This window comes from Arachis ipaensis, chromosome B8 (genome assembly GCF_059453495.1).
Source record: "Arachis ipaensis isolate K30076 ecotype BB chromosome B8, ASM5945349v1, whole genome shotgun sequence".
Classification (NCBI taxonomy): domain Eukaryota; kingdom Viridiplantae; phylum Streptophyta; class Magnoliopsida; order Fabales; family Fabaceae; genus Arachis; species Arachis ipaensis.
Genome location: NC_142443.1, coordinates 117,638,462 through 117,659,511, shown reverse-complemented (window position 1 = coordinate 117,659,511; position 21,050 = coordinate 117,638,462). Strand labels below are relative to the sequence as shown.

Sequence of the window (21,050 nt, the reverse complement as noted above, 5' to 3'; positions counted from 1 at the left end):
AACACTAATATAAGCTTAGGATGTGAATTTGCATGAGAATGAGAGTTCGATTAAGCCCATGTCTTCTCTTATAGCGGGGTTTACAATTGTAATCCTGAACAGTTTTGGCATCTCACTTTATCCTTTGAAGTTCAGAGTGATTGGCATCCATAGGAACTCAGAATTTAGATAGTGTTATTGATTCTCCTAGTTCAGTATGTTGATTCTTGAACACAGCTACTTTATGAGTCTTGGCTGTGACCCTAAGCATTTTGTTTTCCAGTATTACCACCGGATACATAAATGCCACATACACATAACTGGGTGAACCTTTTCAGATTGTGACTCAGCTTTGCTAGAGTCCCCAGTTAGAGGTGCCCAGAGTTCTTAAACACACTCTTTTTGCTTTGGATCACGACTTTAACCGCTCAGTCTCAAGCTTTTCACTTGACACCTTCACGCCACAAGCACATGGTTAGGGATAGCTTGATTTAGCCGCTTAGGCCAGGATTTTATTCCTTTGGGCCCTCCTATCCATTAATGCTCAAAGCCTTGGATCCTTTTTACCCATTTGCCTTTTAGTTTAAAGGGTTATTGGCTTTTTCTCTGCTTGCCTTTTCTTTTTCTCTTTTTTTTTTCTTTATTTTATTTTATTTTTATTTTATTTTTTTATTTTTTTTGCAAGCTTTGTGTTTTTCACTGCTTTTTCTTGCTTCAAGAATCAATTTTATGATTTTTCAGATTATCAATAACATTTCTCTTTTTCATCATTCTTTCAAGAGCCAACAATTTTAACATTCATAAACTTCACTATCAAAAAATATGCACTGTTCATGTCATACATTCAGAATCACAGAAAATACCACCACATTTAAGTAAATAAGACTATTATTCAATATAGACCCACTTTCTCATACAATATATCACTCCTATATTTTTTTTATTTTTGATTTAAGCTCAGTGAGTAATACATGAGACATCTTTTCAGAATTAAAGCAATAGGAAAACTAAACTAGTCCTAGGATTCTAACTAATAAAGGATCATGCAACAAACAAAGCAAAATAACAGGAAACCGGAACATAACAGAAAAAGAGAGAGGAAAAAATGAAAGGAACTCAACCACCTTAATTATCCTAGCGGTCGCTTTATTCTTCATGTTGTGCTCCTCCGTGATGATGATTTGCCTCCCTTTTGGTGCTATAGGAATAAACAGAAAACTTCTAAGCGAAGCGTCAACACCAAACTTAAAGGTTTGCTTGTCCTCAAGCAAAGAAGAACTGAAAATAGAAAGAGATAAATTATTATGTAGAAAGAAAAAGAAATAAAAGGATAAAAGAACAAGAGAGAATTAGGATTGGGAGAGAGAGAGAAGAAAATTGGGCGGCGCAAGCGACGCGTTCGCGTCAATGACGCGATCGTGTACGTCGCGCGTTCTTCATAATGACGCGTTAGCGTCAGGCACGCGTCCGCGTGGATGGCCATGTATGCAAATGACGCGGACGCGTCGGGCACGCGTCCGCGTGACCAAATTTGTGCTTTTAGCACACTTCTTGCCTCAAGCCAGCTTAACTCTCTGTCCAGACACCTTTTATGTCGATTTTTCGGGTCACGCGTCCGCGTGGATGACGCGGTCGCGTGAAGTGGCAAAAATCATGAATGACGCGGTCGCGTGAGCCATGCGTCCGCGTGGGCTTGTTTGTGCTAGAGGCATCGTTCTTGCGCCACTCCCGCGCAACTCTCTGTTCAAATTTATTTTTCACGCACGCTTGGTTGACGCGTTCGCGTCAATGACGCGATCGCGTCGTGTGCCTCTCTTCTCTTTTTTTTTTAAATAGCCTGAGGTGTTCGGTTCCTGTGATAAAATAGCTGTACGATCAGAAAATTAGTAAGAACTTAATAAAAATCAAATAAGTAAAAACTACTACTACGAAAAACAACTAAGAATAAAAAAGAACGATCATACCACGGTGGGTTGTCTCCCACCAAGCACTTTTAGTTAAAGTCCTTAAGTTGGACATGTTGTGAGCTTTTTGTCATGGTGGCTTGTGCTTGTACTGATCCAGGAATCTCCACCAATGTTTGTAATTCCAATGGCTACCGAGATCCCAAATGAGGCGCATAACGCCTTTGAGCAAGTGGAAACAAGTGACAGGGCCCCAAGAGTGTTGATTGTGGGAATGAATTCCAGGGTCCCAAACCTTGCTTTTACACCCGTCTTCTTGTGTATCACCATTGTTCCCACCGGGTGGCAAGCAATCTGAATTCTCATAGAGGCATCCAAACAACCTTCTAGACCCATTCAAATTAGCTCTACACCAATTTTTGCACTTCAATTCGGAGCATGCAACCATGTTGAACCTTGCTTGACAACTCTTACCACTAACCATCTTTCTCTCACTCTTAATGCCACAAAGAGCTCTAAGTTGACCATCCGTCTCTAGTAGCCCATATTCAAGTTGGAAAGTAAGGGTTAAGGATAGAAATTTTACCCACTTGAATGTTGTATTGGATGGTGATGGCTTTGGAAGAGGTCTTGCAAGCTCTACTCCCTTGTGTTCTACTTTGAATTCTACCACCTCCTTGCAAGCTTCCTCAATTTCAACCTCTTCTTCTTGGTAGCTTTCTTTTAATTCAATCTCTTCTTCATTGCTTACCAAGGGCATGGGAGGTTGTGTATCTTCCTCCTTTGTGGGTGCATCTTCCTCCTTTGTTTTTGCATCTTCCTCTTCTTCCATGTGTGAGGATGAAAAGTTCTCTAATGCACTGGAGTATAAACTCCTTTGATTGATTTCCTCACTTTCTTCTATAGGATCTTGCATTGTATCTTTTGGGAAGGAATTTGCTTGTTCCTCTTCCTGGTACTTGATAATCGACTGCATATGCTTCTCTATATTTTTGACACTTGTCCTTATATCATGTAAGCATTCTTTCATGAGAAACTCAAGATCTGATGGTATTTGAGATGAATAAGAAGGAGGTGATGGTTCTTGATAAGTGTAAAAAGAGGATGGTTCTTGGTATGGATAGGGAGATAGTGGCTCTTGATATGGGTAGAAAGATGATGGTTCATGATACGGATAGAGAGGTGGTGGTTCTTGATATGAATATGGAGGTGGTGGCTCTTGATAGTTGGAATATGGAGCACTGAGGTTTCCTTGGTTTTGACCTTGCCAACCTAAATTTGGGTAGTTTTCCCATTCATAAGGATATGAATCACTACTCGGGTGTGAGTAGTAACCCATATGATCTCTCTCCATTATTTTTCCTTAGTACAACACACCAAAAAGAATTAAACGCACCATGTGATAAACAGGAAAGCAAAGAAAAAAAGAACAAAATTCTAAAAATTAAAATAAGAAGAATCAAAATAAAATTAACTAGGAGACACAAACTAGTATTAAATTATTATTAAATAATTTCAAAAAATAAAAAATTACTAGTATTAAATTATTATTAAATAATTTTTTTTATTCAAAGTTAAAGATAAAAATAAAACAAAACTAATAAAAAAATTAATGGAAGGAAAAAAACGAAAATAAAAATAAAATAAAAATAAAAAAAGGATAAAATAAAAATAAAATTAAAAACGGACAAAACAAAAAAAAATTAGAACGAAACAGTAAGGGAGCAAACGAAAAAAAACAAAGAAAATTAAATTTATTTATTTTTTTATTTTTTTAATAATAAAAGAAAAAAATTAAAGAGAACGAAATAGGGGGATTGCTAACGCGAAACAAAGGAATTTTTTTTTTCGAAAAATAATAAAACAGTTTTTTTTTTGAAATTAAAATTAAAACGCCTAATCTAAATAATCAAACAACTAATAGTTGTTAATCACAGTCAATCTCCGGCAACGGCGCCAAAAACTTGGTGCGGTAATTTACAACCATACTTACTTACCGGCAAGTGCACCGGGTCGTACCAAGTAATACCTTACGTGAGTAAAGGTCGATCCCACGAGGATTGATGGATTAAGCAACAATAGCGTTTGATAGAATTAGTTAGACAAATAGAAAATAGTGTTGAGATGCAGTATAAAAGACATTAAACAATATAAAAAATATTAAAGATAGGCAGATAAATAAGTTGGGAATAAAATATGGAGAAAATAGTTAAAGTTTCAGAGTTATCTATTTTTCCGGATTAACTTTTCTTACTAACTAATTTAATTATGCAGGATTTAATTTATGGCAAACTGTATGTGACTAGACTCTAATTCCTTAGACTTTCCTAGTCTCCCCTAAAATTTCTTAACTGCCAATTCCTTGGTCAATTAATTGCAATTAGAGGGTGATAATCAATTTCTAGTTTATATGCCACAAAAACTCTAATTACCCAAAAATGAAAGGATTATATGTCACGTATCCCGATAAATCTAGATAATTAAAATTTAGGAGAAATTATTTTCAAGCTGTTGTTCAAGTAAAGAGCTTTTTCAAGTTTTACAAGAACTCAAATAGAAAGAGGGTCATACTTCCGTTCCACCCAAATTCATAAAATAAAGAGCGAAAACAATTCTTAAATTATAAATCCATACATAAATTAAAATAGAAAAAGCAATAAAATCAATCCATACAAATAGACAGAGCTCCTAACCTTAACAGTGGAGGTTTAGTTGCTCATAGAAAAGAAAGAAAATTAGGATTGTCAATTATGTTCCCTGGGATGAGGTGGAATCTCCCCAGGACCTCTACAAAGGAAGGAAAGTTTCTCCCTTTTTATAACTAATCCTAATAAATTTAAAATCTAATATCTAAAACTAAAAATTAAAATAATATCTTTTCTTAGAATTAAAATTTGAATTTAAATTTGAATTAATTTAAATAATCAAATCTTCAATGGATGGATGGGAAACACTTGAATTGTCCATGCTGCAGCTTCTAATCTGTGTTTTCTGGGCTGCAAACTGGGTTAAAACAGCCCAGAAATTGCCCCCAGCATTTTCTGTCAATTCTGCAGGTCGCTCATGTGACGCGTCCGCGTCGTCCACGCGTTCGCGTCATTTGTGCAGATTCCAGTCCACGCAATCGCGTCAGGCACGCGATCGCGTCATTGCTATTTCCTCCATTCCGCGCGGTCGCGTCAGCCATGCGTCCGCGTCGGTATTCGCTGGTCATCTCCTTGGCTTCTTCTCTTTCTCTGCAGAAACTCCATCAAATTCCGCCAAATGCTACCTAAAATAAATAAAATTTCACAAAACTCAAAATAGCATCCATAGTGGCTAAAATATAATTAATTCTTAATTAAATTCAACAGTTTAGATGCAAATTCACTAGGAAAAGATAGACAAGATGCTCACGCATCAATTGGCTCATAACAAAGGATCTCATTTCAAAGTTCAATAAATTTGATATTATTCATATAAACCGAGAACAAAACACTAGGGCCGATGTGTTATCTAAGTTGGCCACAACAAGGCAGGCGGAAAACACACCGGCCCTGTCACAACTAACACTCGACAAGCCGAGTTTCGAGCAAGAAACAATCTTAAGTGTCATGCAGGTACCAGATTGGAGAACACCTTTCTTCAATTACATCCACACAGGTGCCATACCAATCGAGGAGCCGAACTTGCCGCTCTTCCGAAGAAGAGCAAGTTTTTATACAGTACTCGGAAATACCCTGTACAGGCGAGGACACTCCCAACCACTCCTCAAATGCATTAGCAGGGATGAAGCCGAAGATGTTATGGCAGAAACACACGAGGGGGTTTGTGGAAACCACATCGGCGGCCGAGCACTGGCTGCAAAAATATTGCGAACAGGATACTATTGGCCGACGATAAAAAGGGACTGTATCTCTAAAGTCAAAGCATGCGATAATTGTCAAAAGCATGCCACCCTCTCAAAGATCCCAGCCGAAGATCTCCACACTATAGAGGTAAGCTGGCCTTTCGATAGGTGGGGATTGGATATCCTCGGACCCTTTCCGAAAGCTCCAGGCCAGGTAAAGTTCCTTTTGGTATCAATAGACTATTTCTCTAAGTGGATAGAAGCACAACCACTAGCACATATAACGGCAGAGAAAGTGCAATCTTTCTTGTGGAAAAACATTATATGTAGATACGGTATCCCAACAGAGATAATCTCGGACAACGGGAGACAATTTACCGACCATAAGCTCGCTGCCTTTTTAAGAAATTTTAATATTAAACATCATTTCAGCTCAGTCGAGCACCCACAAACTAATGGGCAAGTCGAATCAACTAATAGAATTATCTTACAGGGCCTAAAGAAAAAGCTCAGCGAAACCAAAGGGGAATGGGCCGACCTCATTCACACCAGCATTCAAACTGCTACAGGGGAAACTCCTTTCAGGCTGGTATATGGGGCAGAAGCACTGATCCCAGTAGAGGTCAGCGTTCCGACGTTAAGGGCCAAACTTTACAATCAATCAAACAACTTACAAGCTCAAACAACGGAGCTGGATCTTGTGGAAGAAGAAAGAGACATCTCAGCCGTAAAGCAGCGAGCCAGAAAACAATACATAGAGCAAAGACACAACAAAATGGTACTTTATAGGTCTTTCAACAAAGGGGACCTCGTGCTCAGATGAACAGAAGAAGCTTGAAAACCTCCAGCACATGGCAAATTAGCAGCAAATTGGGAGGGACCCTTCCGAGTTCTCTAAAATCTTGGAAGGGGGGCTTACAAGCTAGAAACCCTTAACGGAGATCAACTTCCAGGAACATGGAATATCTCCTCACTAAGGGAATACCAATCATAACATATGATGTAAACACATGGATGATGGCACTCTTTTTCCCCTCCGAAGGTTTTTTCCCAAAAAACATATGGGGTTTTACTCGGAGAGGTTTTAACGAGGCCGGACGCCACAAATGTACCTTACATTACGTATCAAAGCATTCTTTATCTTGACAAGTTACCACATACTCCAATCGATAATTCAAGGTAAATCCGAGCTTCATACTCGGAAGCCAACATGCGCATGCCGAGTATATTACTCGGAAGAACACAAACAAATTATCCAAGCGAATTCTAAGGGCTCACTCCATCATAAGCCCTATATCAGAGCCTCTGCTCTCCTTATTAACAAACTGATCAGACAAGAAATGGCTTCAGCCACCCTCAACACATACAAGCAATCGCTATCACGACACAACATATCATAACTTAACGAAAATATCATATTTTCATAAAAAACCAAACAAGTCACTCTCAAACCGAGCTTTATACTCGGAAAACGAAATATCAAGGCCGAGAATGATACTCAGAATCATCCAAAATAACAAAAACAAACAGATACAAGTCTGAAATTCATAACACCATAAACAGAGTCTACAACAATCATAAAATAAAGGCCTATTCTGCCTTATCCCCAATGCTTGAACCACCACTATCTTTCTCAGCAGCTTCATCATCCACAAGCTCCCCGTTAGCCACCACCTTCATAGTGTCTAGCTTTGAAGCATCAACCTCTGGAAACAGAACCTTAACTTGAGAAGCAGCACGCTCGAAGCCTTGAGCAAAGGCTTCATACACTTCACCCTCCAATTCCTTTACCCGAGCAGATAGTTGACCATTTTCTGACTCCAAAGTCTTCACTCGCGAAGAAGAAAACATATGGACACGCTTCTCCTCCTCAAGCTCCAACTTCACCTGCTCTATGGAGGAATACAGCTCAGAGATCTTTTTCTCCTTCTCTTTAATAATACCAGACAGCTCTTCAAGATGCGACGCCTCCTTCTCTTCGCGGCCCAAGGCAAGCTCTTGTGCCCTACCAATGGCAACAATTCGAGCACCAATCACCTGCAAGGGAAAAATGATCAATAACAATACCACAACAGAACACAAATGACACCGAAAAAAGGCAAATAAATATACCTGAAGAAAGCGACTAACGCCGGCTCGACCAACCTCATCGATCATTTTCATGTCATCCGGAAAACAGCAGAGCTCGTCCGCCATTGTACCAAAAGGATAAAGCTTCGCCCACAACGACCTCCCATGCTCGTTCTCATCATATCCATGAAGCCTCTTCTGTGACTCGTAGGCAGACTCCACCATTTGGAGAATCATAGAAGACTCGCCCTTGCCCTCCAATATCTCGGCAACACTACCCTTCACCTGACCCCTCTTACGCTTTGACTTTTGAACAGGACCATACTGAACAGCAGCAGCAGCAGGACCTTTCCCCAAATTGGAAGAAACCTCCTTCTCACTTTTCTTGCGTTGATTGAAGTAAGACTTCAACCCGGAAGTAGTAATGGTGGGAGCTTTCTCGCCTACAGAACAAAAGGAATCAAATCAAAACCAGAAAAGAATGACTTATAAAAGGAAGGAAAGAAACATGGCAAAACAAGTTACCTATGTGATCATACACAGCCTGCCTATCAGTATCCCATTTCAACATCTCAGCAATCGACAACAACCCCTTTGGACCCAATGACTTAAATAAGAAGTCCATCATAATATCATCATCTGGAAGCCTATCATCTACGTCTAATGCTTGGAAAGGCTCGGGACACCAAGACAAGGGAAACTTTTTGACCAAATGCTCATTCAGGTAGAAAGGAAACTCCTCGGGTACACTTCTAACTTTAACAAACATCGATTTAAAATCTTTAAACGAAGATTTATAAAGACCAAAAATAGCTCAACGCGGATAACTACTAAGGTTTACCCACAAACCACGTCCCACCCCCTTCGCCTGAAACAACGAGAAGAAAAGCCTCAGAGAAGGCGGGTAACCTAGTAACTCCATCAATATCTCAAAAGCCCGTACAAAACCTTAAGAGTTAGGGTGCAGCTGGGTCGGGGGCGCAGTTCAACCAATACAAAACCCCACATTCAAACTCGGTAAAAGGAAGTTTAACCCACAACTCAGTAAACAAACAGCTGTACATATAAAAGAAAGACCCATCCTTCAACTGATCACAGACTCGGTCCTCTTTACCACAGGGAAAAAACTCTATCTTAATGTTACTACCTTTCCTAACCCACAAATTCGACCCCAATAACTTGATCGACTCATCATCATCAAACTGAGACTCATATTCCCCCACCCTAGCATCAACCCACCCACACGGATCACCCATATCACATTTCTCCATTTCAGACAAAGAAAGAATAAAGCAAAACAAAGTAGAAGAAAATACAAATTCAACACTGACCTTTGTTAGTCATTCTCAGATAGGAAATGAAACCAAAAACTCCTTTTCTCCAGAAAACACCAGCAAATATGAACTACAAAAAGAAAAGGTAATAAACAAGTAACCGTGGTAGCCAAAATGGTTACACAACCTTTGCATTCAATCCTCGTCGTAAAAAACGAGAGGCATTCAATGACCACGAAATCCAATGGATAGGGGTGCCTGGGAATGCGGGGCACGTTTCACGTCAATCATGTCAATTGGCGCAAAAGACGAAGCAACCATTTAACACACAAAAACGTTCCAACATCCACACAGAACCAAGCCGAGCTTGGGGGCTGTAAGGAACATACATGACAACTCAGCGACCGAGGCTTGCGGCATCATTTTCGAAAGCTCGCCTTAGTCCTGTCCAAACCAAGGCAAGCTTGGGGGCTATGATACGTTACCTCAAACCTCGGCCGCCCGGGAAACTCAGCAAGTGAGCAACCTAGATCGGCCTCACGCCAACTGCCCGATAAGCTCGGCACGCAGGCAGATAAGCTCGGCCTCACCCCTTCAAAAATAAGAAACGTGCTCAAACAAACCTAAAACAGAAATATCATAACCAACCTACAAACTAGGACTTATCCACAATAAACGGTAAAACAACTCCTATAAAGCCGAGTTAATATCCTCGGCCAAAAGTCAGGTTCTCTCACTCTCAATCTTCTATTTCTTACTTTGATTGATTTAAGATCCTTATTGACTTGAGCGTCGGAGTATCTTCTGCAGGTATTCCCGCCGCGGTGTTTTATTCAGGCCGACGTATAGCTCTTCTTCTCCGACGACCGTTTGCTCGGAGCAGCTAAAGCTCGGCCATCCCAGTGTCAGGACAAAACACTATTAATGTATAAATTAGGAATTTGAGTTTAGTAATTTAGATTTATAATTATTTAGATTAGGATACGTGGTTTATGGAATATTTTTTTAAGTATTAGGCATGAGATTTAGGAGTAGGGGTTTAGGATTAATAATAAATAATAAGTAAATCAAGTTTAAAGAGTGATCTCAAAGTCGGTATCTATATTTTCATCGGACAGACTTGGAGCTTGACCAATACTGCCTATGTAAGAATCAAATCAATCAATACTAAAAATCAGATATATTCTTACAGTAACAAATTCAACTGATTGATAATTTTTAACAACAAATTCAACTATGATAATTTTCAGCAACAAAAAATTTAGCTTCAAAAATAATTTACAGCAACAAAAGATTTATCTAAGTGATTATTTCAGCAAGACAGCAAAAAAAAATCAAAATTCAATGATGATAATCAACAACAAATTCAACTTAGTGATGATTTTCATTAACCAAAAAATTAGCGCAATGGTATTTTCAGCAACAAATTTAACTTACCGCAACAAATTCAACAAATCCTAGTTCAGTCATGATTTACAGCAACATTTAGATCATCAACAAGGCAAATTAATTGATTAGAAACTCAGCATCTCAAAATACAGGGAAAAGGGAAATGTAGAAAAGACAGAATAGGGGAAGCGATGATGCAGGAACTCACCAACAGTCCATGGCGTTCGGCGACGGCGAGGACCTCAAACCAGAAGATGACGACCCCATGGAAGGCAACAAAGCAAGCAAATTAGGGGGAAGACAATGACCACCACCAGCCGAGGGACCAGATGCAGGTTTCGTCTGCTTCTGCCGCCGGCGAAGACGAGCGCAGGTAAGGCGGCGACTGAGACCGGAGACGTGAGTGAGTGCGATGACAATACCAACCACGAGAGAGAGGTGAGACAACTTGAGCTTGCGTAAGACAGGGAGGAGAAAGATCCTTGAGAGAAGAGGGACATTGAGGGCTTGAGATCATATTAGGACGCGGTTTTTGCGTTACAAAAGAAAAAAGTGCGGTTATATAAACCGACCGGGTTAATTTCTTCTCCCCCAAATCCAGGCCGGTCAACTCAGATTTTAGCGGATCTAATGTTTGAACATCTAAAAGATGACTCGGTTCGATCAATTAACCAGATTTTTAATCGAACCGATTAAGTCGAGTCGAGTTTAATAACTATGGAACTAAGTGTTGGAACACGCGACATTTGGCGGGGTTTATCCCCCTTTCTCTTTTTTTTTTTCATGTAAAATTTCTTTTTATTTGTTAATGTATATATGCATAAGAACAATCATTAACAATATTTAATTTAATGAAAAATAAATATTCGTATTTTAATACAAAAATGATGTTTATATACTAAAATCAATCATTATATATTTGCATATAAATATGTGTTATTTAATTCATTTTTAATATATTTTATATTTTAATATATATTTTATATTAATAACTAATTTTAATAATTAATTTTGATGTACACCTAATATAATTGATTTTAATAATGTCACTTATTTTCTTTACAAATTTATGCAAATATATAATAGGAAATGTTTGTGTAAAGTATTATGAAAAATAAAGTTGATATTATCATTTTTCCATTTAATGTAATAATATGTAGTTAGTAACATCATTTTTGTAAAGCAGTTTGCATTTTTTATTTTGCTTCTCATATAGTTGTACCAATTGTTCCCACCATTTTTTGGTATTACAACTGATTTAGTTAATGACAGATTATGAACATTTGTGCTCACAACGCTACAAAAAACATTGAGATTGGTCGACTAGGCCTGGACTAACATAATTTCATTTGATGTTAAATAAGTTTGCATTGTCCACGACTCCACGTCATTAATGTCTTTCTACCCATATTTCATTGATCTTTTCCCCCATGATACAATAATTAAATTTCTCTGTTACATATGAAGCATCTTTAAGTTATATATTGTCAATAATGTACTTATGTACAGACTACAGAACGTCAGAACATTGGTGCTACCACCAACCCCCTCCACCAAAAAAAAAAACTACAAACTACCAAATAATGGGTGCTCTTACTTTCCTACTATCTCTGCATTGCAACATAAAATAGTCATAATGAATTGATCTTTTTAACAAAAATAATCTTCAAAAGTTAAAAAAAAAAGACAAATTTATTTGCCATAAAGAAGTGCCGGTTATAAAATTTCTTAGGAACATTTGAGTGTTAACTCATAATCTTAATTCTTATAATCGGGTTTGTTAGAATTTAGAAGTCTATATTTTTTAAATCAACAATTAATTAATAAAGTAATAGATGGATATATAAATAATTAAATACCATAGACCGATATTAGTCATTAGACTCGTATTAAAATAAAATGGCCAAATATAGCAAACACCAAACTCGACTATGGTCTATTTTGTTGAAGGACAAGGTAATTTTTGTAACACAAATGATATTTTAACTTTTAATTTTTTTTTATTTTGAGATAATATGATTCTTTTACTAAAAATCATTAAATAGTAACGAAAATGAGTATTATTGGGATTTTATTTATAGTTTATGGGTTTCAAACTCTCAAAAACTATTAAATAAGTTTATTTCTAAAAAATTCTTTTACCGTAGTGGCTAAGTGGAGAAAGATCATTACTGAAAATTATATGTCGCAAGAAAAAAATAATTGCAGTACAAAGATCTTTTAAAGAAAAAAATAGGCATCAGGACAAGAAATAAAAGAAGAGAACATTAATATTAATGATATTGATATCGGTAATGATGCTGGTAAAAGAAATAATGATGATAATAAAGTGTGGTTACATAATAAAAATAATAGAAGTAGAAACCATAATGATGGGGATGAAGTCATGAAGAAGGTGCTGGTAGTAGCATAGTTGTCAAAACCGAACCGGTGATTAAACCGATCAAATTACTGATTCATTAGTTCAATCGGTGAGTCACGGGTTGAACTGATTGAGTCAGTCTTACGTAAATAAAAATATAAAATAGTCAAAATTTAAAATTAAAATTTAAAATACATGTATTTCTTAATATTTTGAAAACAATCAAGTCTTAAATTCTAAAAATAACTAATACAAAGATAGACATAAAATTAGTCAATACTATTACAATAGTATATTAATTTGACACAATAAAAATAACAATTCATAAACTATATCCAAGAAATAATTTCAAAGTCTGAGTATCTTTATATAATTAAATAATTATGTATAAATTTATTTTTTTCTCAGAATAAATAACTTTTATTTTATTAATTTATTAATTAATTTGTACTTATTACATGATTCAAGTATGTGTTTAAAAAAATTAATATTATTAGATTATATAATTATTGTTATCTAAATTATTTTTTTTACCAATAATAGATTTAGACTTATTTGTTGTAATTTTTTTTGTGGGAGTACATAAGGAGTACATAGAACATAAAGTATAATAACTCAACAGATATCTTTTAAGGGATTTTTTATTTTCTTTCACAACGAGAAAAATTTATTTTTCTCATCCTCTTGAATCGCTTAGGACATAAAATTTTTTTCATGGTATCATATTAAAAAAATCAATGCATTGTGAATTACGAGTGGATATCGCATGACAGTGCTAGTGAAATGTGAAAATGAAAAATGAGTTTCATATAAAATTATATTCTTAGATATAAAAATTTCCTTTGATTTTAAATCAATAAATCGAAAAGTAACAAAAAAAAAATCAATAAATCGAAAAACCCTTAGTTCCTAAATCATAGAAAGTTTCTTCCACTGGAGGAGGAATCGGAGGAGATAATCTACGGAGGTCCGATCGTAAGCGTAAGGCTCCTCTAGTGTTTTCGAAATTCTGACAGTGTCGGTTGAAAGACCTGATGATGTTGCCGCAAGAGGCTAATCGGCATTGCGGAGGCCTTTGCTGGTGCAATGTGCAATCGAATTGATTGCGAGAACCGTCTGTTGTTCGAGCCACACACATGCTACTGTCCTAATGGTGTGTGCGAAGATGACCATTGTCGATGCGTCCGTGGGGAGGTGGCCTGCCATCTTGGGTGCTTGTGTGGTGACAATTGTCAAAATTCATGTTGGGCACGGGCTATATTCTATCAGGCCAATCAGGCTAAGGGGGTGGAGGGTTGAGGGGTTGCAAGGTTATTTTTGAGTTCTTTTTATATTATGTTGAGGGTTGGGTTAATATCATTGTACTTGTTATTATACATTGACTACTACACTAATTTAGTTGACTAAAAAAATGTTATAAGATTATTTTTTTTTATCAAAAATAGATGTGGATTTATTTGTTGTAATTTTTGTGGGAGTACATAAAGAGTACATAATATATAAAGTGTAATAATTCAACATATATTTTTTAAGAGATTTTTTATTCTCTTCAACAATGAAAAGAACTCATTTTTTCACTCTCTTAATCCCTACCATCAACATCACAATTTGAACAGTTTAGATATGAGATTTTCTTCAATTATAAATAGCAAAAGTATTTTAGAATTAATAAAAACATTTTTATTTACTTTTTAATTTATAGATGGTTAATAAAATTTAATGTTTATGTTAATAATTGTATACTATTAAAAAATAATTAATTTAAAAAATGTTGAATATAGAAAACATTCAACTAAGTATATATAGATAGATAGATAAATAGATAGATAGATACTAAATAAAATATATACTTTAAAAAGCATGCTAGGGTTTTTTGTGTTTTCGTAGGGTTCTGTGACTCTGCTAGAGTTTTTTGTGATTCTTAAATTTTTCTTCAATCAATAAGTCATAAGCACAAATCATTGTGAGGATCTTTTTCCTTTGACTCTTCTATCTACTTCTACACAAATTCTACACGGCAGCAAGGGAGGTACGTGGAACTCAAAATTCTAATTCTTCAGGAGAAGAAGTGGAAGAGATCGTGAACCTTGAAGTGGAAGATGTGAGGGAAGGGATTGAAACTTGTGCAAAAAGTTTGATAGGGAGATTAATGGCGGATAAGGGATTTAGTAGTGGTGCAATGGAGGGTGCTTTTACTGCAATTTGGAATTATCTAGAGGGATTCCGAGTTAAATCACACGGAGAGAATATTTTTCAATTTTTCTTTAATAAAGAAGCTGATGTTATCTGGGTGGAAAGGGGGTCTCCATGGTTGTTTAGACAATTTATGATACATTTAAAATGGTGGAGTCCTAATATGAAGGTGGAAGAAGAGGACTATACAAGAATTCCAGTATGGATTCAAATGTGGGGAATGCCAGAATTTTGCAAAACGTGATGAGGATAGGGCAGAGATTGGGGGAGGTAGTGGAGGTGGATTCCTTCTTGATGAGAGGGAAGGAGGATAGGATTATGAAAGTGAGAGTCAACTTAGATGTAACCAGAACTCTTCGACAGTCAATTAAGGTATCAAGTCCTGACAAAATTATGTTTGAAATCATGCTGAAGTAGGAGAAAATTGGGATTTACTGTGGCTTCTGTGGACACATTGGACATGAAACTAGAAACCGTGCTAATTATTTGGAGATCTCGGAAATAAACCAGGAAGTGGAAGAAAGATGGAATAAGGAGTTAAGGGCAGATCAACTTGGCTGGAGAATTGATGAAACTAAGGAGAATGCCTACCCTAATCATAGAAGAAAGGAAGTCAGGTCAATTCACCCAGATAGTAAGCCTACACCAGTGAGCCTATTGAAGAGTTTTTCTCAACTATCACTATCCAACCCAAAATATACTCCTTTCTTTCACAATAACATAGCCCCAAAAGAACACACAAATCCACCACCTATACACAATTCCTATAACACCACAAAGCAGAATCAAAAAATGGAAAACCTACCACTGCTATCTGGTACTGAAGCTAACCAGAGCCTAGGAGGAATTGGGGGAGAGCTAAATATAGGAGGAATAGGAGGCTTTCAACTGGGAACCAATGATGAAAGTTCAGAAAGGTGCAAGAAGAAACAGAAAATCAAACAGCTAGCAAGAAGGACTGATGTGAGGGATTCTATTGAACCAATCATTGGAGTAAAAAGGAGCTCTGAGCAAAGAGAAAAGGAGACAGACCATGAAGGAACTGGTTATGCAATTGAGGTTTCTGAAGGGCTACAGGGTGCCATCCCAAAAGCGGCACCCCAAGGGCCATGAAGATGCTCATGTGGAATTGTTGGGGTTTGGAAAAACCCTGACAGTTCACAACATCAAAGGGATTAAGAATTCCCATTCCCCAGAGGTGTTGTTTTTGTGTGAAACTAAACAACAACCCTCTTATGTTGAAAGGCAGTTGAGAAATTGTGGTTATCAGGAAATCTTCACTGTGAATCCTAATGGAATGGCTGGTGGACTAGCGCTTGCATGGAAAGAGGGTGTAAAGGTGAAAGTGGTAAAAGTTGAGGAGTTTTTCATCCTTTTTTCCATAGAGGATCAAGAAAGACAGCTGATTTGGAAAGTCTTTGCAGTACATTTACACAGCTCTGATCACATTCGCAATAACCAATATGAGGTGCTGCTAAATCTTATGGAGAATAGGGGAGAACGGCACTTAATAATTGGTGATTTCAATGTAATTTTGTCTAATCAAGAAAAACAGGGAGGAAGGGAGAAATCAGCTCAATCAATCCAATCTTTCCAAGACTTTATCAACAAAGGACAATTGATAGATATGGGTTTTAATGGTGATAAGTTTACCTGGTGGAACCGAAGTTGCCAAGATAGTGCTATTCGAGAAAGACTAGACCGAGGACTCCTATCTCCTAAACTAAGAGAGGAGTATCCTTGGGCCAATGTTACTCACTTAGAAGACACAGGATCAGACCACAGACCGCTCTTGATGTGCACTAACCAGACAACACATAAGGGCAAGAGGCGCTTCAGATTTCAAGAGAGATGGTGTGGAATGGCAGAGGTTGATAAAATTGTATCTGAGGCATGGCTGACTTCTTTTCCAGGTTCATCAATGTACCAACTGTTTCAGAAATTAAAGAAGTACAGACATGAACTGGTTAAATGGCAATCAGCTGGAATAAGTAACTCTAAAAAGAAGATAGACGAGCTGAAAGCACTATTATCAGTGGCCACGACAGACCCAACAACAGCAGACAAAGAACATATTCTATTATTAGAAGATGAAATAGCTGCCGCCCACATTAGTGAGGAACGCTACTGGAAAGAAAAATCAAGAGTGAGCTGGCTAAAATGGGGAGATCAAAATACCAAGTTTTTTCATGCAAAAACCAGTCCAGAAATAGAAGAAACAAGATATGGAAATTAGAGGATGAAGAGGGGAATTGGTGCACCACATCCGAGGCAATAGGCGACAGGGCACAGAGGTTTTTTGTTGATTTATTTGAAAGCAATAATCCAGAAGATCCCTCTCAATTTTTCACCGAACTTAGAGTCAAAGTTTCTTCTAAAATGAATAGGAGTCTAACTAAACCAGTCTCAGATGATGAAATTAAAAGGGCTGCATTTTCCATTAATGTAGAAGCCGCCCCAGGAGACGATGGATTCACCACAAAATTTTATCAGTTCTATTGAGGCAGGATTAGAGGGGATGTATGCAAGGCTGTGAGAAGTTTTTTTAGTGGCAGCAGTATTCTAAAGGGATTTAACCACACCCAAATTTGTTTGATACCTAAAGTGACTCAAGCTACTTCTATGAATCAAATTCGACCAATCAGTCTCAGCACCGTCTTCTACAAAATTATCTCGAAAGTTCTAGTTCATCGACTTCAACCATTTATGAGTATGTTAATAAGTGACAATCAGAGTGCTTTTATTCGGGGAAGACTCATTAGCGACAACATTCTTGTGGCTCATGAATGCATGCATTTTCTAAAGAATAAAATCTATGGGGGAAACGACATGGCGATAAAGGTTGATATGAGTAAGGCATATGATAGGGTAGAATGGAGTTTTGTGTGGTTTATTATGAAGAAGTTGGATTTTTGCTCAAAGTGGATTGAATGGATGAAGGCTTGTGTCTCTACTATATCCTATTCTGTTATTGTGGATGGTACACCAACTGGTTTTTTCAAACCAAGTAGGGGTCTCAGACAAGGAGACCCCCTCTCACCATATCTATTTCTTTTCTGCGCAGAGGGTCTATCCTATCTGCTCCACAAAGGAGAACAGAATAACCTCTTTCAAGGACTGCGATTGAACAGTAGATGTCCGACTATTCATCATCTCCTATTTGCCGACGATTCACTCTTATTTTGTAAAGCTACCCAATACAACTGCTCTAATCTATCCCAAATTCTCCAACTATATGGCAGACTAAGTGCACAACAAATTAATTTCTCCAAGTCTGCTGTGTTTTTCAGCAAAAACACCCCTTTACCCATCAGAACTGAACTAGCGGCATCTTTGGAAGTCCCAAATATTGGGATGCAGGATAAATATTTGGGGCTACCCTCCATAGTACACAGAACCAAAAAAGAAACATTTGCTTTTATAAAAGAGAAGGTGGTGAAGAAGCTCTCGCATTGGAAGAAATCATTTCTATCTGCTAGTGGAAGGGAGGTGTTGATCAAAGCAGTGGGTTCAGTTATACCAATTTATACTCTGGGCTGTTTCAAACTCCCAGATACCCTCTTGGATGAACTACACCGAATGATGATGCAATTTTGGTGGGGGACAGAAATAGAATGAAAATAAGATGCAATGGATCAGTTGGGACACTATGACCAGAGAAAAGAATTTCGGGGGTATGGAGTTTAAGGACCTAAAGGCATTCAATCTAGCCATGTTAGCTAAACAAGGATGGAGGCTGATGACTAAACCACATTCTCTTTTCTACAAAATCTTCAAGAATAAGTACTTCAGATACAGATCCTATCTAGAAGCCAAACCAGGAAATCGACCATCCTGGGCTTGGCAGAGTCTTTTGGAAGGAAGGAAAATTTTGGAGAAAGGAGTTAAGTGTAAAGTTTCAATTCAGGGATCTGTCAGAATCAGAGAAGACCCATGGTTTGGGGACCAACCACCATTTTGCATTGCAGTTAATGAATGCAGAGATGAATCGCTTACCTGGGTTAGACAGCTAATCATAGCCGAGGGAGAATGGAATCAACAACTCCTTATGGAAGCTTTCCACTAGACATAGCTCAGCAAATTTAACAAATTTCTATCACAGAAGAGGAAGACTCGATTATATGGTGCAATAACAACTCAGGAGAGTACTAGGTAAAATCTGGGTATAGTATAGCATACCAATTCTTTCACCCCCTCCAGTGAATTCACTCCATCCCCGATATGCAGACTCAGAAATGTGGAAGACCTTGTGGAAAATGAGAGTAACACCAAAGGTCAAATTATTTGCTTGGAGATTAGCCCATGAAGGCATTGCAGTTAAAGCAAAATTGAACGAGAAATTACCACATGTTAGCAGCCTTTGTCCCCGCTGTTAATGGGCGCCGGAGACACCGATGCATGCCATTGTCTTCTGCCCAGAAGTTCTTCAAATTTGGAACAGCTCCCCAGTAGCTAGCACTATTCCCTGCGACCCTAACCTAAAAGCTTGGGATTGGTGGAGTCAATTCATGGAAGCTGAGAAATCCAAACCCAATTTCAGAATCAAAAGTGCTCAGGTGGCTTACCTTTTATGGCAGATTTGGTTGACGCGGAACGCTTTAGTCTTCGAGGACAAACGCCAGGAACCTGGGGAAATTCCGTCTCAGGCGATATTGTTGGAGGAGGAATACCGGCGACATCATTTTCTCAGACCACCTTCTCTATGAACAGTAGTAACTAGCACTTTGGAACTTCTTTCTTTCTTAATTGTTTTCTTTCTCTCCTTTACCCATTAGATAATTTTTATTTAACATCTCAATTGAAAAATTCCTTTGTCTTGACATAATGTACTCCAGGAGAACATAATGTACTCCAGGTATAAAGTTCTTTTATGCAATAAAAAATATATCTTTAAAAAAAGATAATTAAAAACAGATGAGAATAATGGTTGTTAGCTTGCTCTTCATATTTGAAGAGCCAAGTTTAATTTCCACCATTTGTGCGTGTTTTTTAAAAATTTTCAAGTTGATCATACATGTTGACTATTTGACCAATTTAGTTCATACTAGTTTATACTAATTTTGATTGGTTTATTTTTTTTTAACGGTTAAAATGTTAAATTGGAATAAATTAGTGTTTAGTTCATTAATTTTTTAGTTGAATTGATCAGTTTAGTTCAATTTTTATAACTATAAATAGTAATAATCATAGTTAGTCATATTATTGAAAAGAACTTGTGAGGAAAAAGGTTTAGAGATTTAAAACCCCCATAAAAGTAATTGTCATGACTATTTAACAAATGTTTTAACAGAGGAATTATATTATGCCAAAATAAAAAGATTGAAGATCGAAGTGTTTATTTTTATTCGACAAGGATCACCTTATCCTTCGTGAAAATAGATAGGGACCAGATTAAGTCTTTACTCAGCTAAATACTCAATTTTGTCACTAAATTTGTAGGCAAACTTTAATTTAATCCCTGAAGTTTTAATTGTCTCTATTATTTAGTCTCCAAATTTTGTGAATGTAACTGATATTAGTTTCTGGAACAATTTCTGAGGTACGAACATTATTAAAATACTGACGTGGACAGCCTGATGCCAAGCTACGTTAGACTATGTAAAACAACATCGTTTTTATTTTAGCACTCAAATAGCCCAAAAACATCATAAATGATATTTATTGAAAATTTTTCTCCCATAACAAGTGATACGACATCGTTTTTTGGATATTTAAGTGCCAAAACCTAAACGACATATATTTTTATTATTTTCTTTTAGAGAGATTAATTTGTATTATAATAATATTTTTTGAAATTTAATGTTTTTTAATATAATTATATGGACTTATTTATTTAACATATATTTAAAATGGGTAATGCTACATGTACATCAAAATCAGTCACAGATATAAAATATATGTTAGGATATAAATGCACATTAAAAATAAATTAAACTACACATATATTTATACACAAATATATTAGTGTCTGATTTTAATGTACAAATAGTATTTTTTATTTAAAATAAGAATCCCATTAGGGAGTCAATGGGATATCTATACAATGTGTA

At 36.8% G+C, this 21,050-nt stretch overlaps 1 protein-coding gene across 1 annotated transcript; it reads left to right on the top strand.

Annotated features, from left to right (window-relative positions):
* The first annotated feature begins 16,297 nt into the window (after positions 1–16,297).
* LOC148549385 (uncharacterized) lies at positions 16,298–17,236 on the top strand. Its single transcript, XM_088495731.1, has one exon. It carries the CDS (start codon positions 16,298–16,300, stop codon positions 17,234–17,236), a length of 939 nt encoding a protein of 312 aa, XP_088351857.1.
* Positions 17,237–21,050: the final 3,814 nt, after the last annotated feature.

What these genes read in the sequence shown, in the direction of transcription:
- LOC148549385 (XM_088495731.1), top strand. Translation starts at nt 16,298, where the DNA reads ATGGCTGGTGGACTAGCGCTTGCATGGAAAGAGGGTGTAAAGGTGAAA.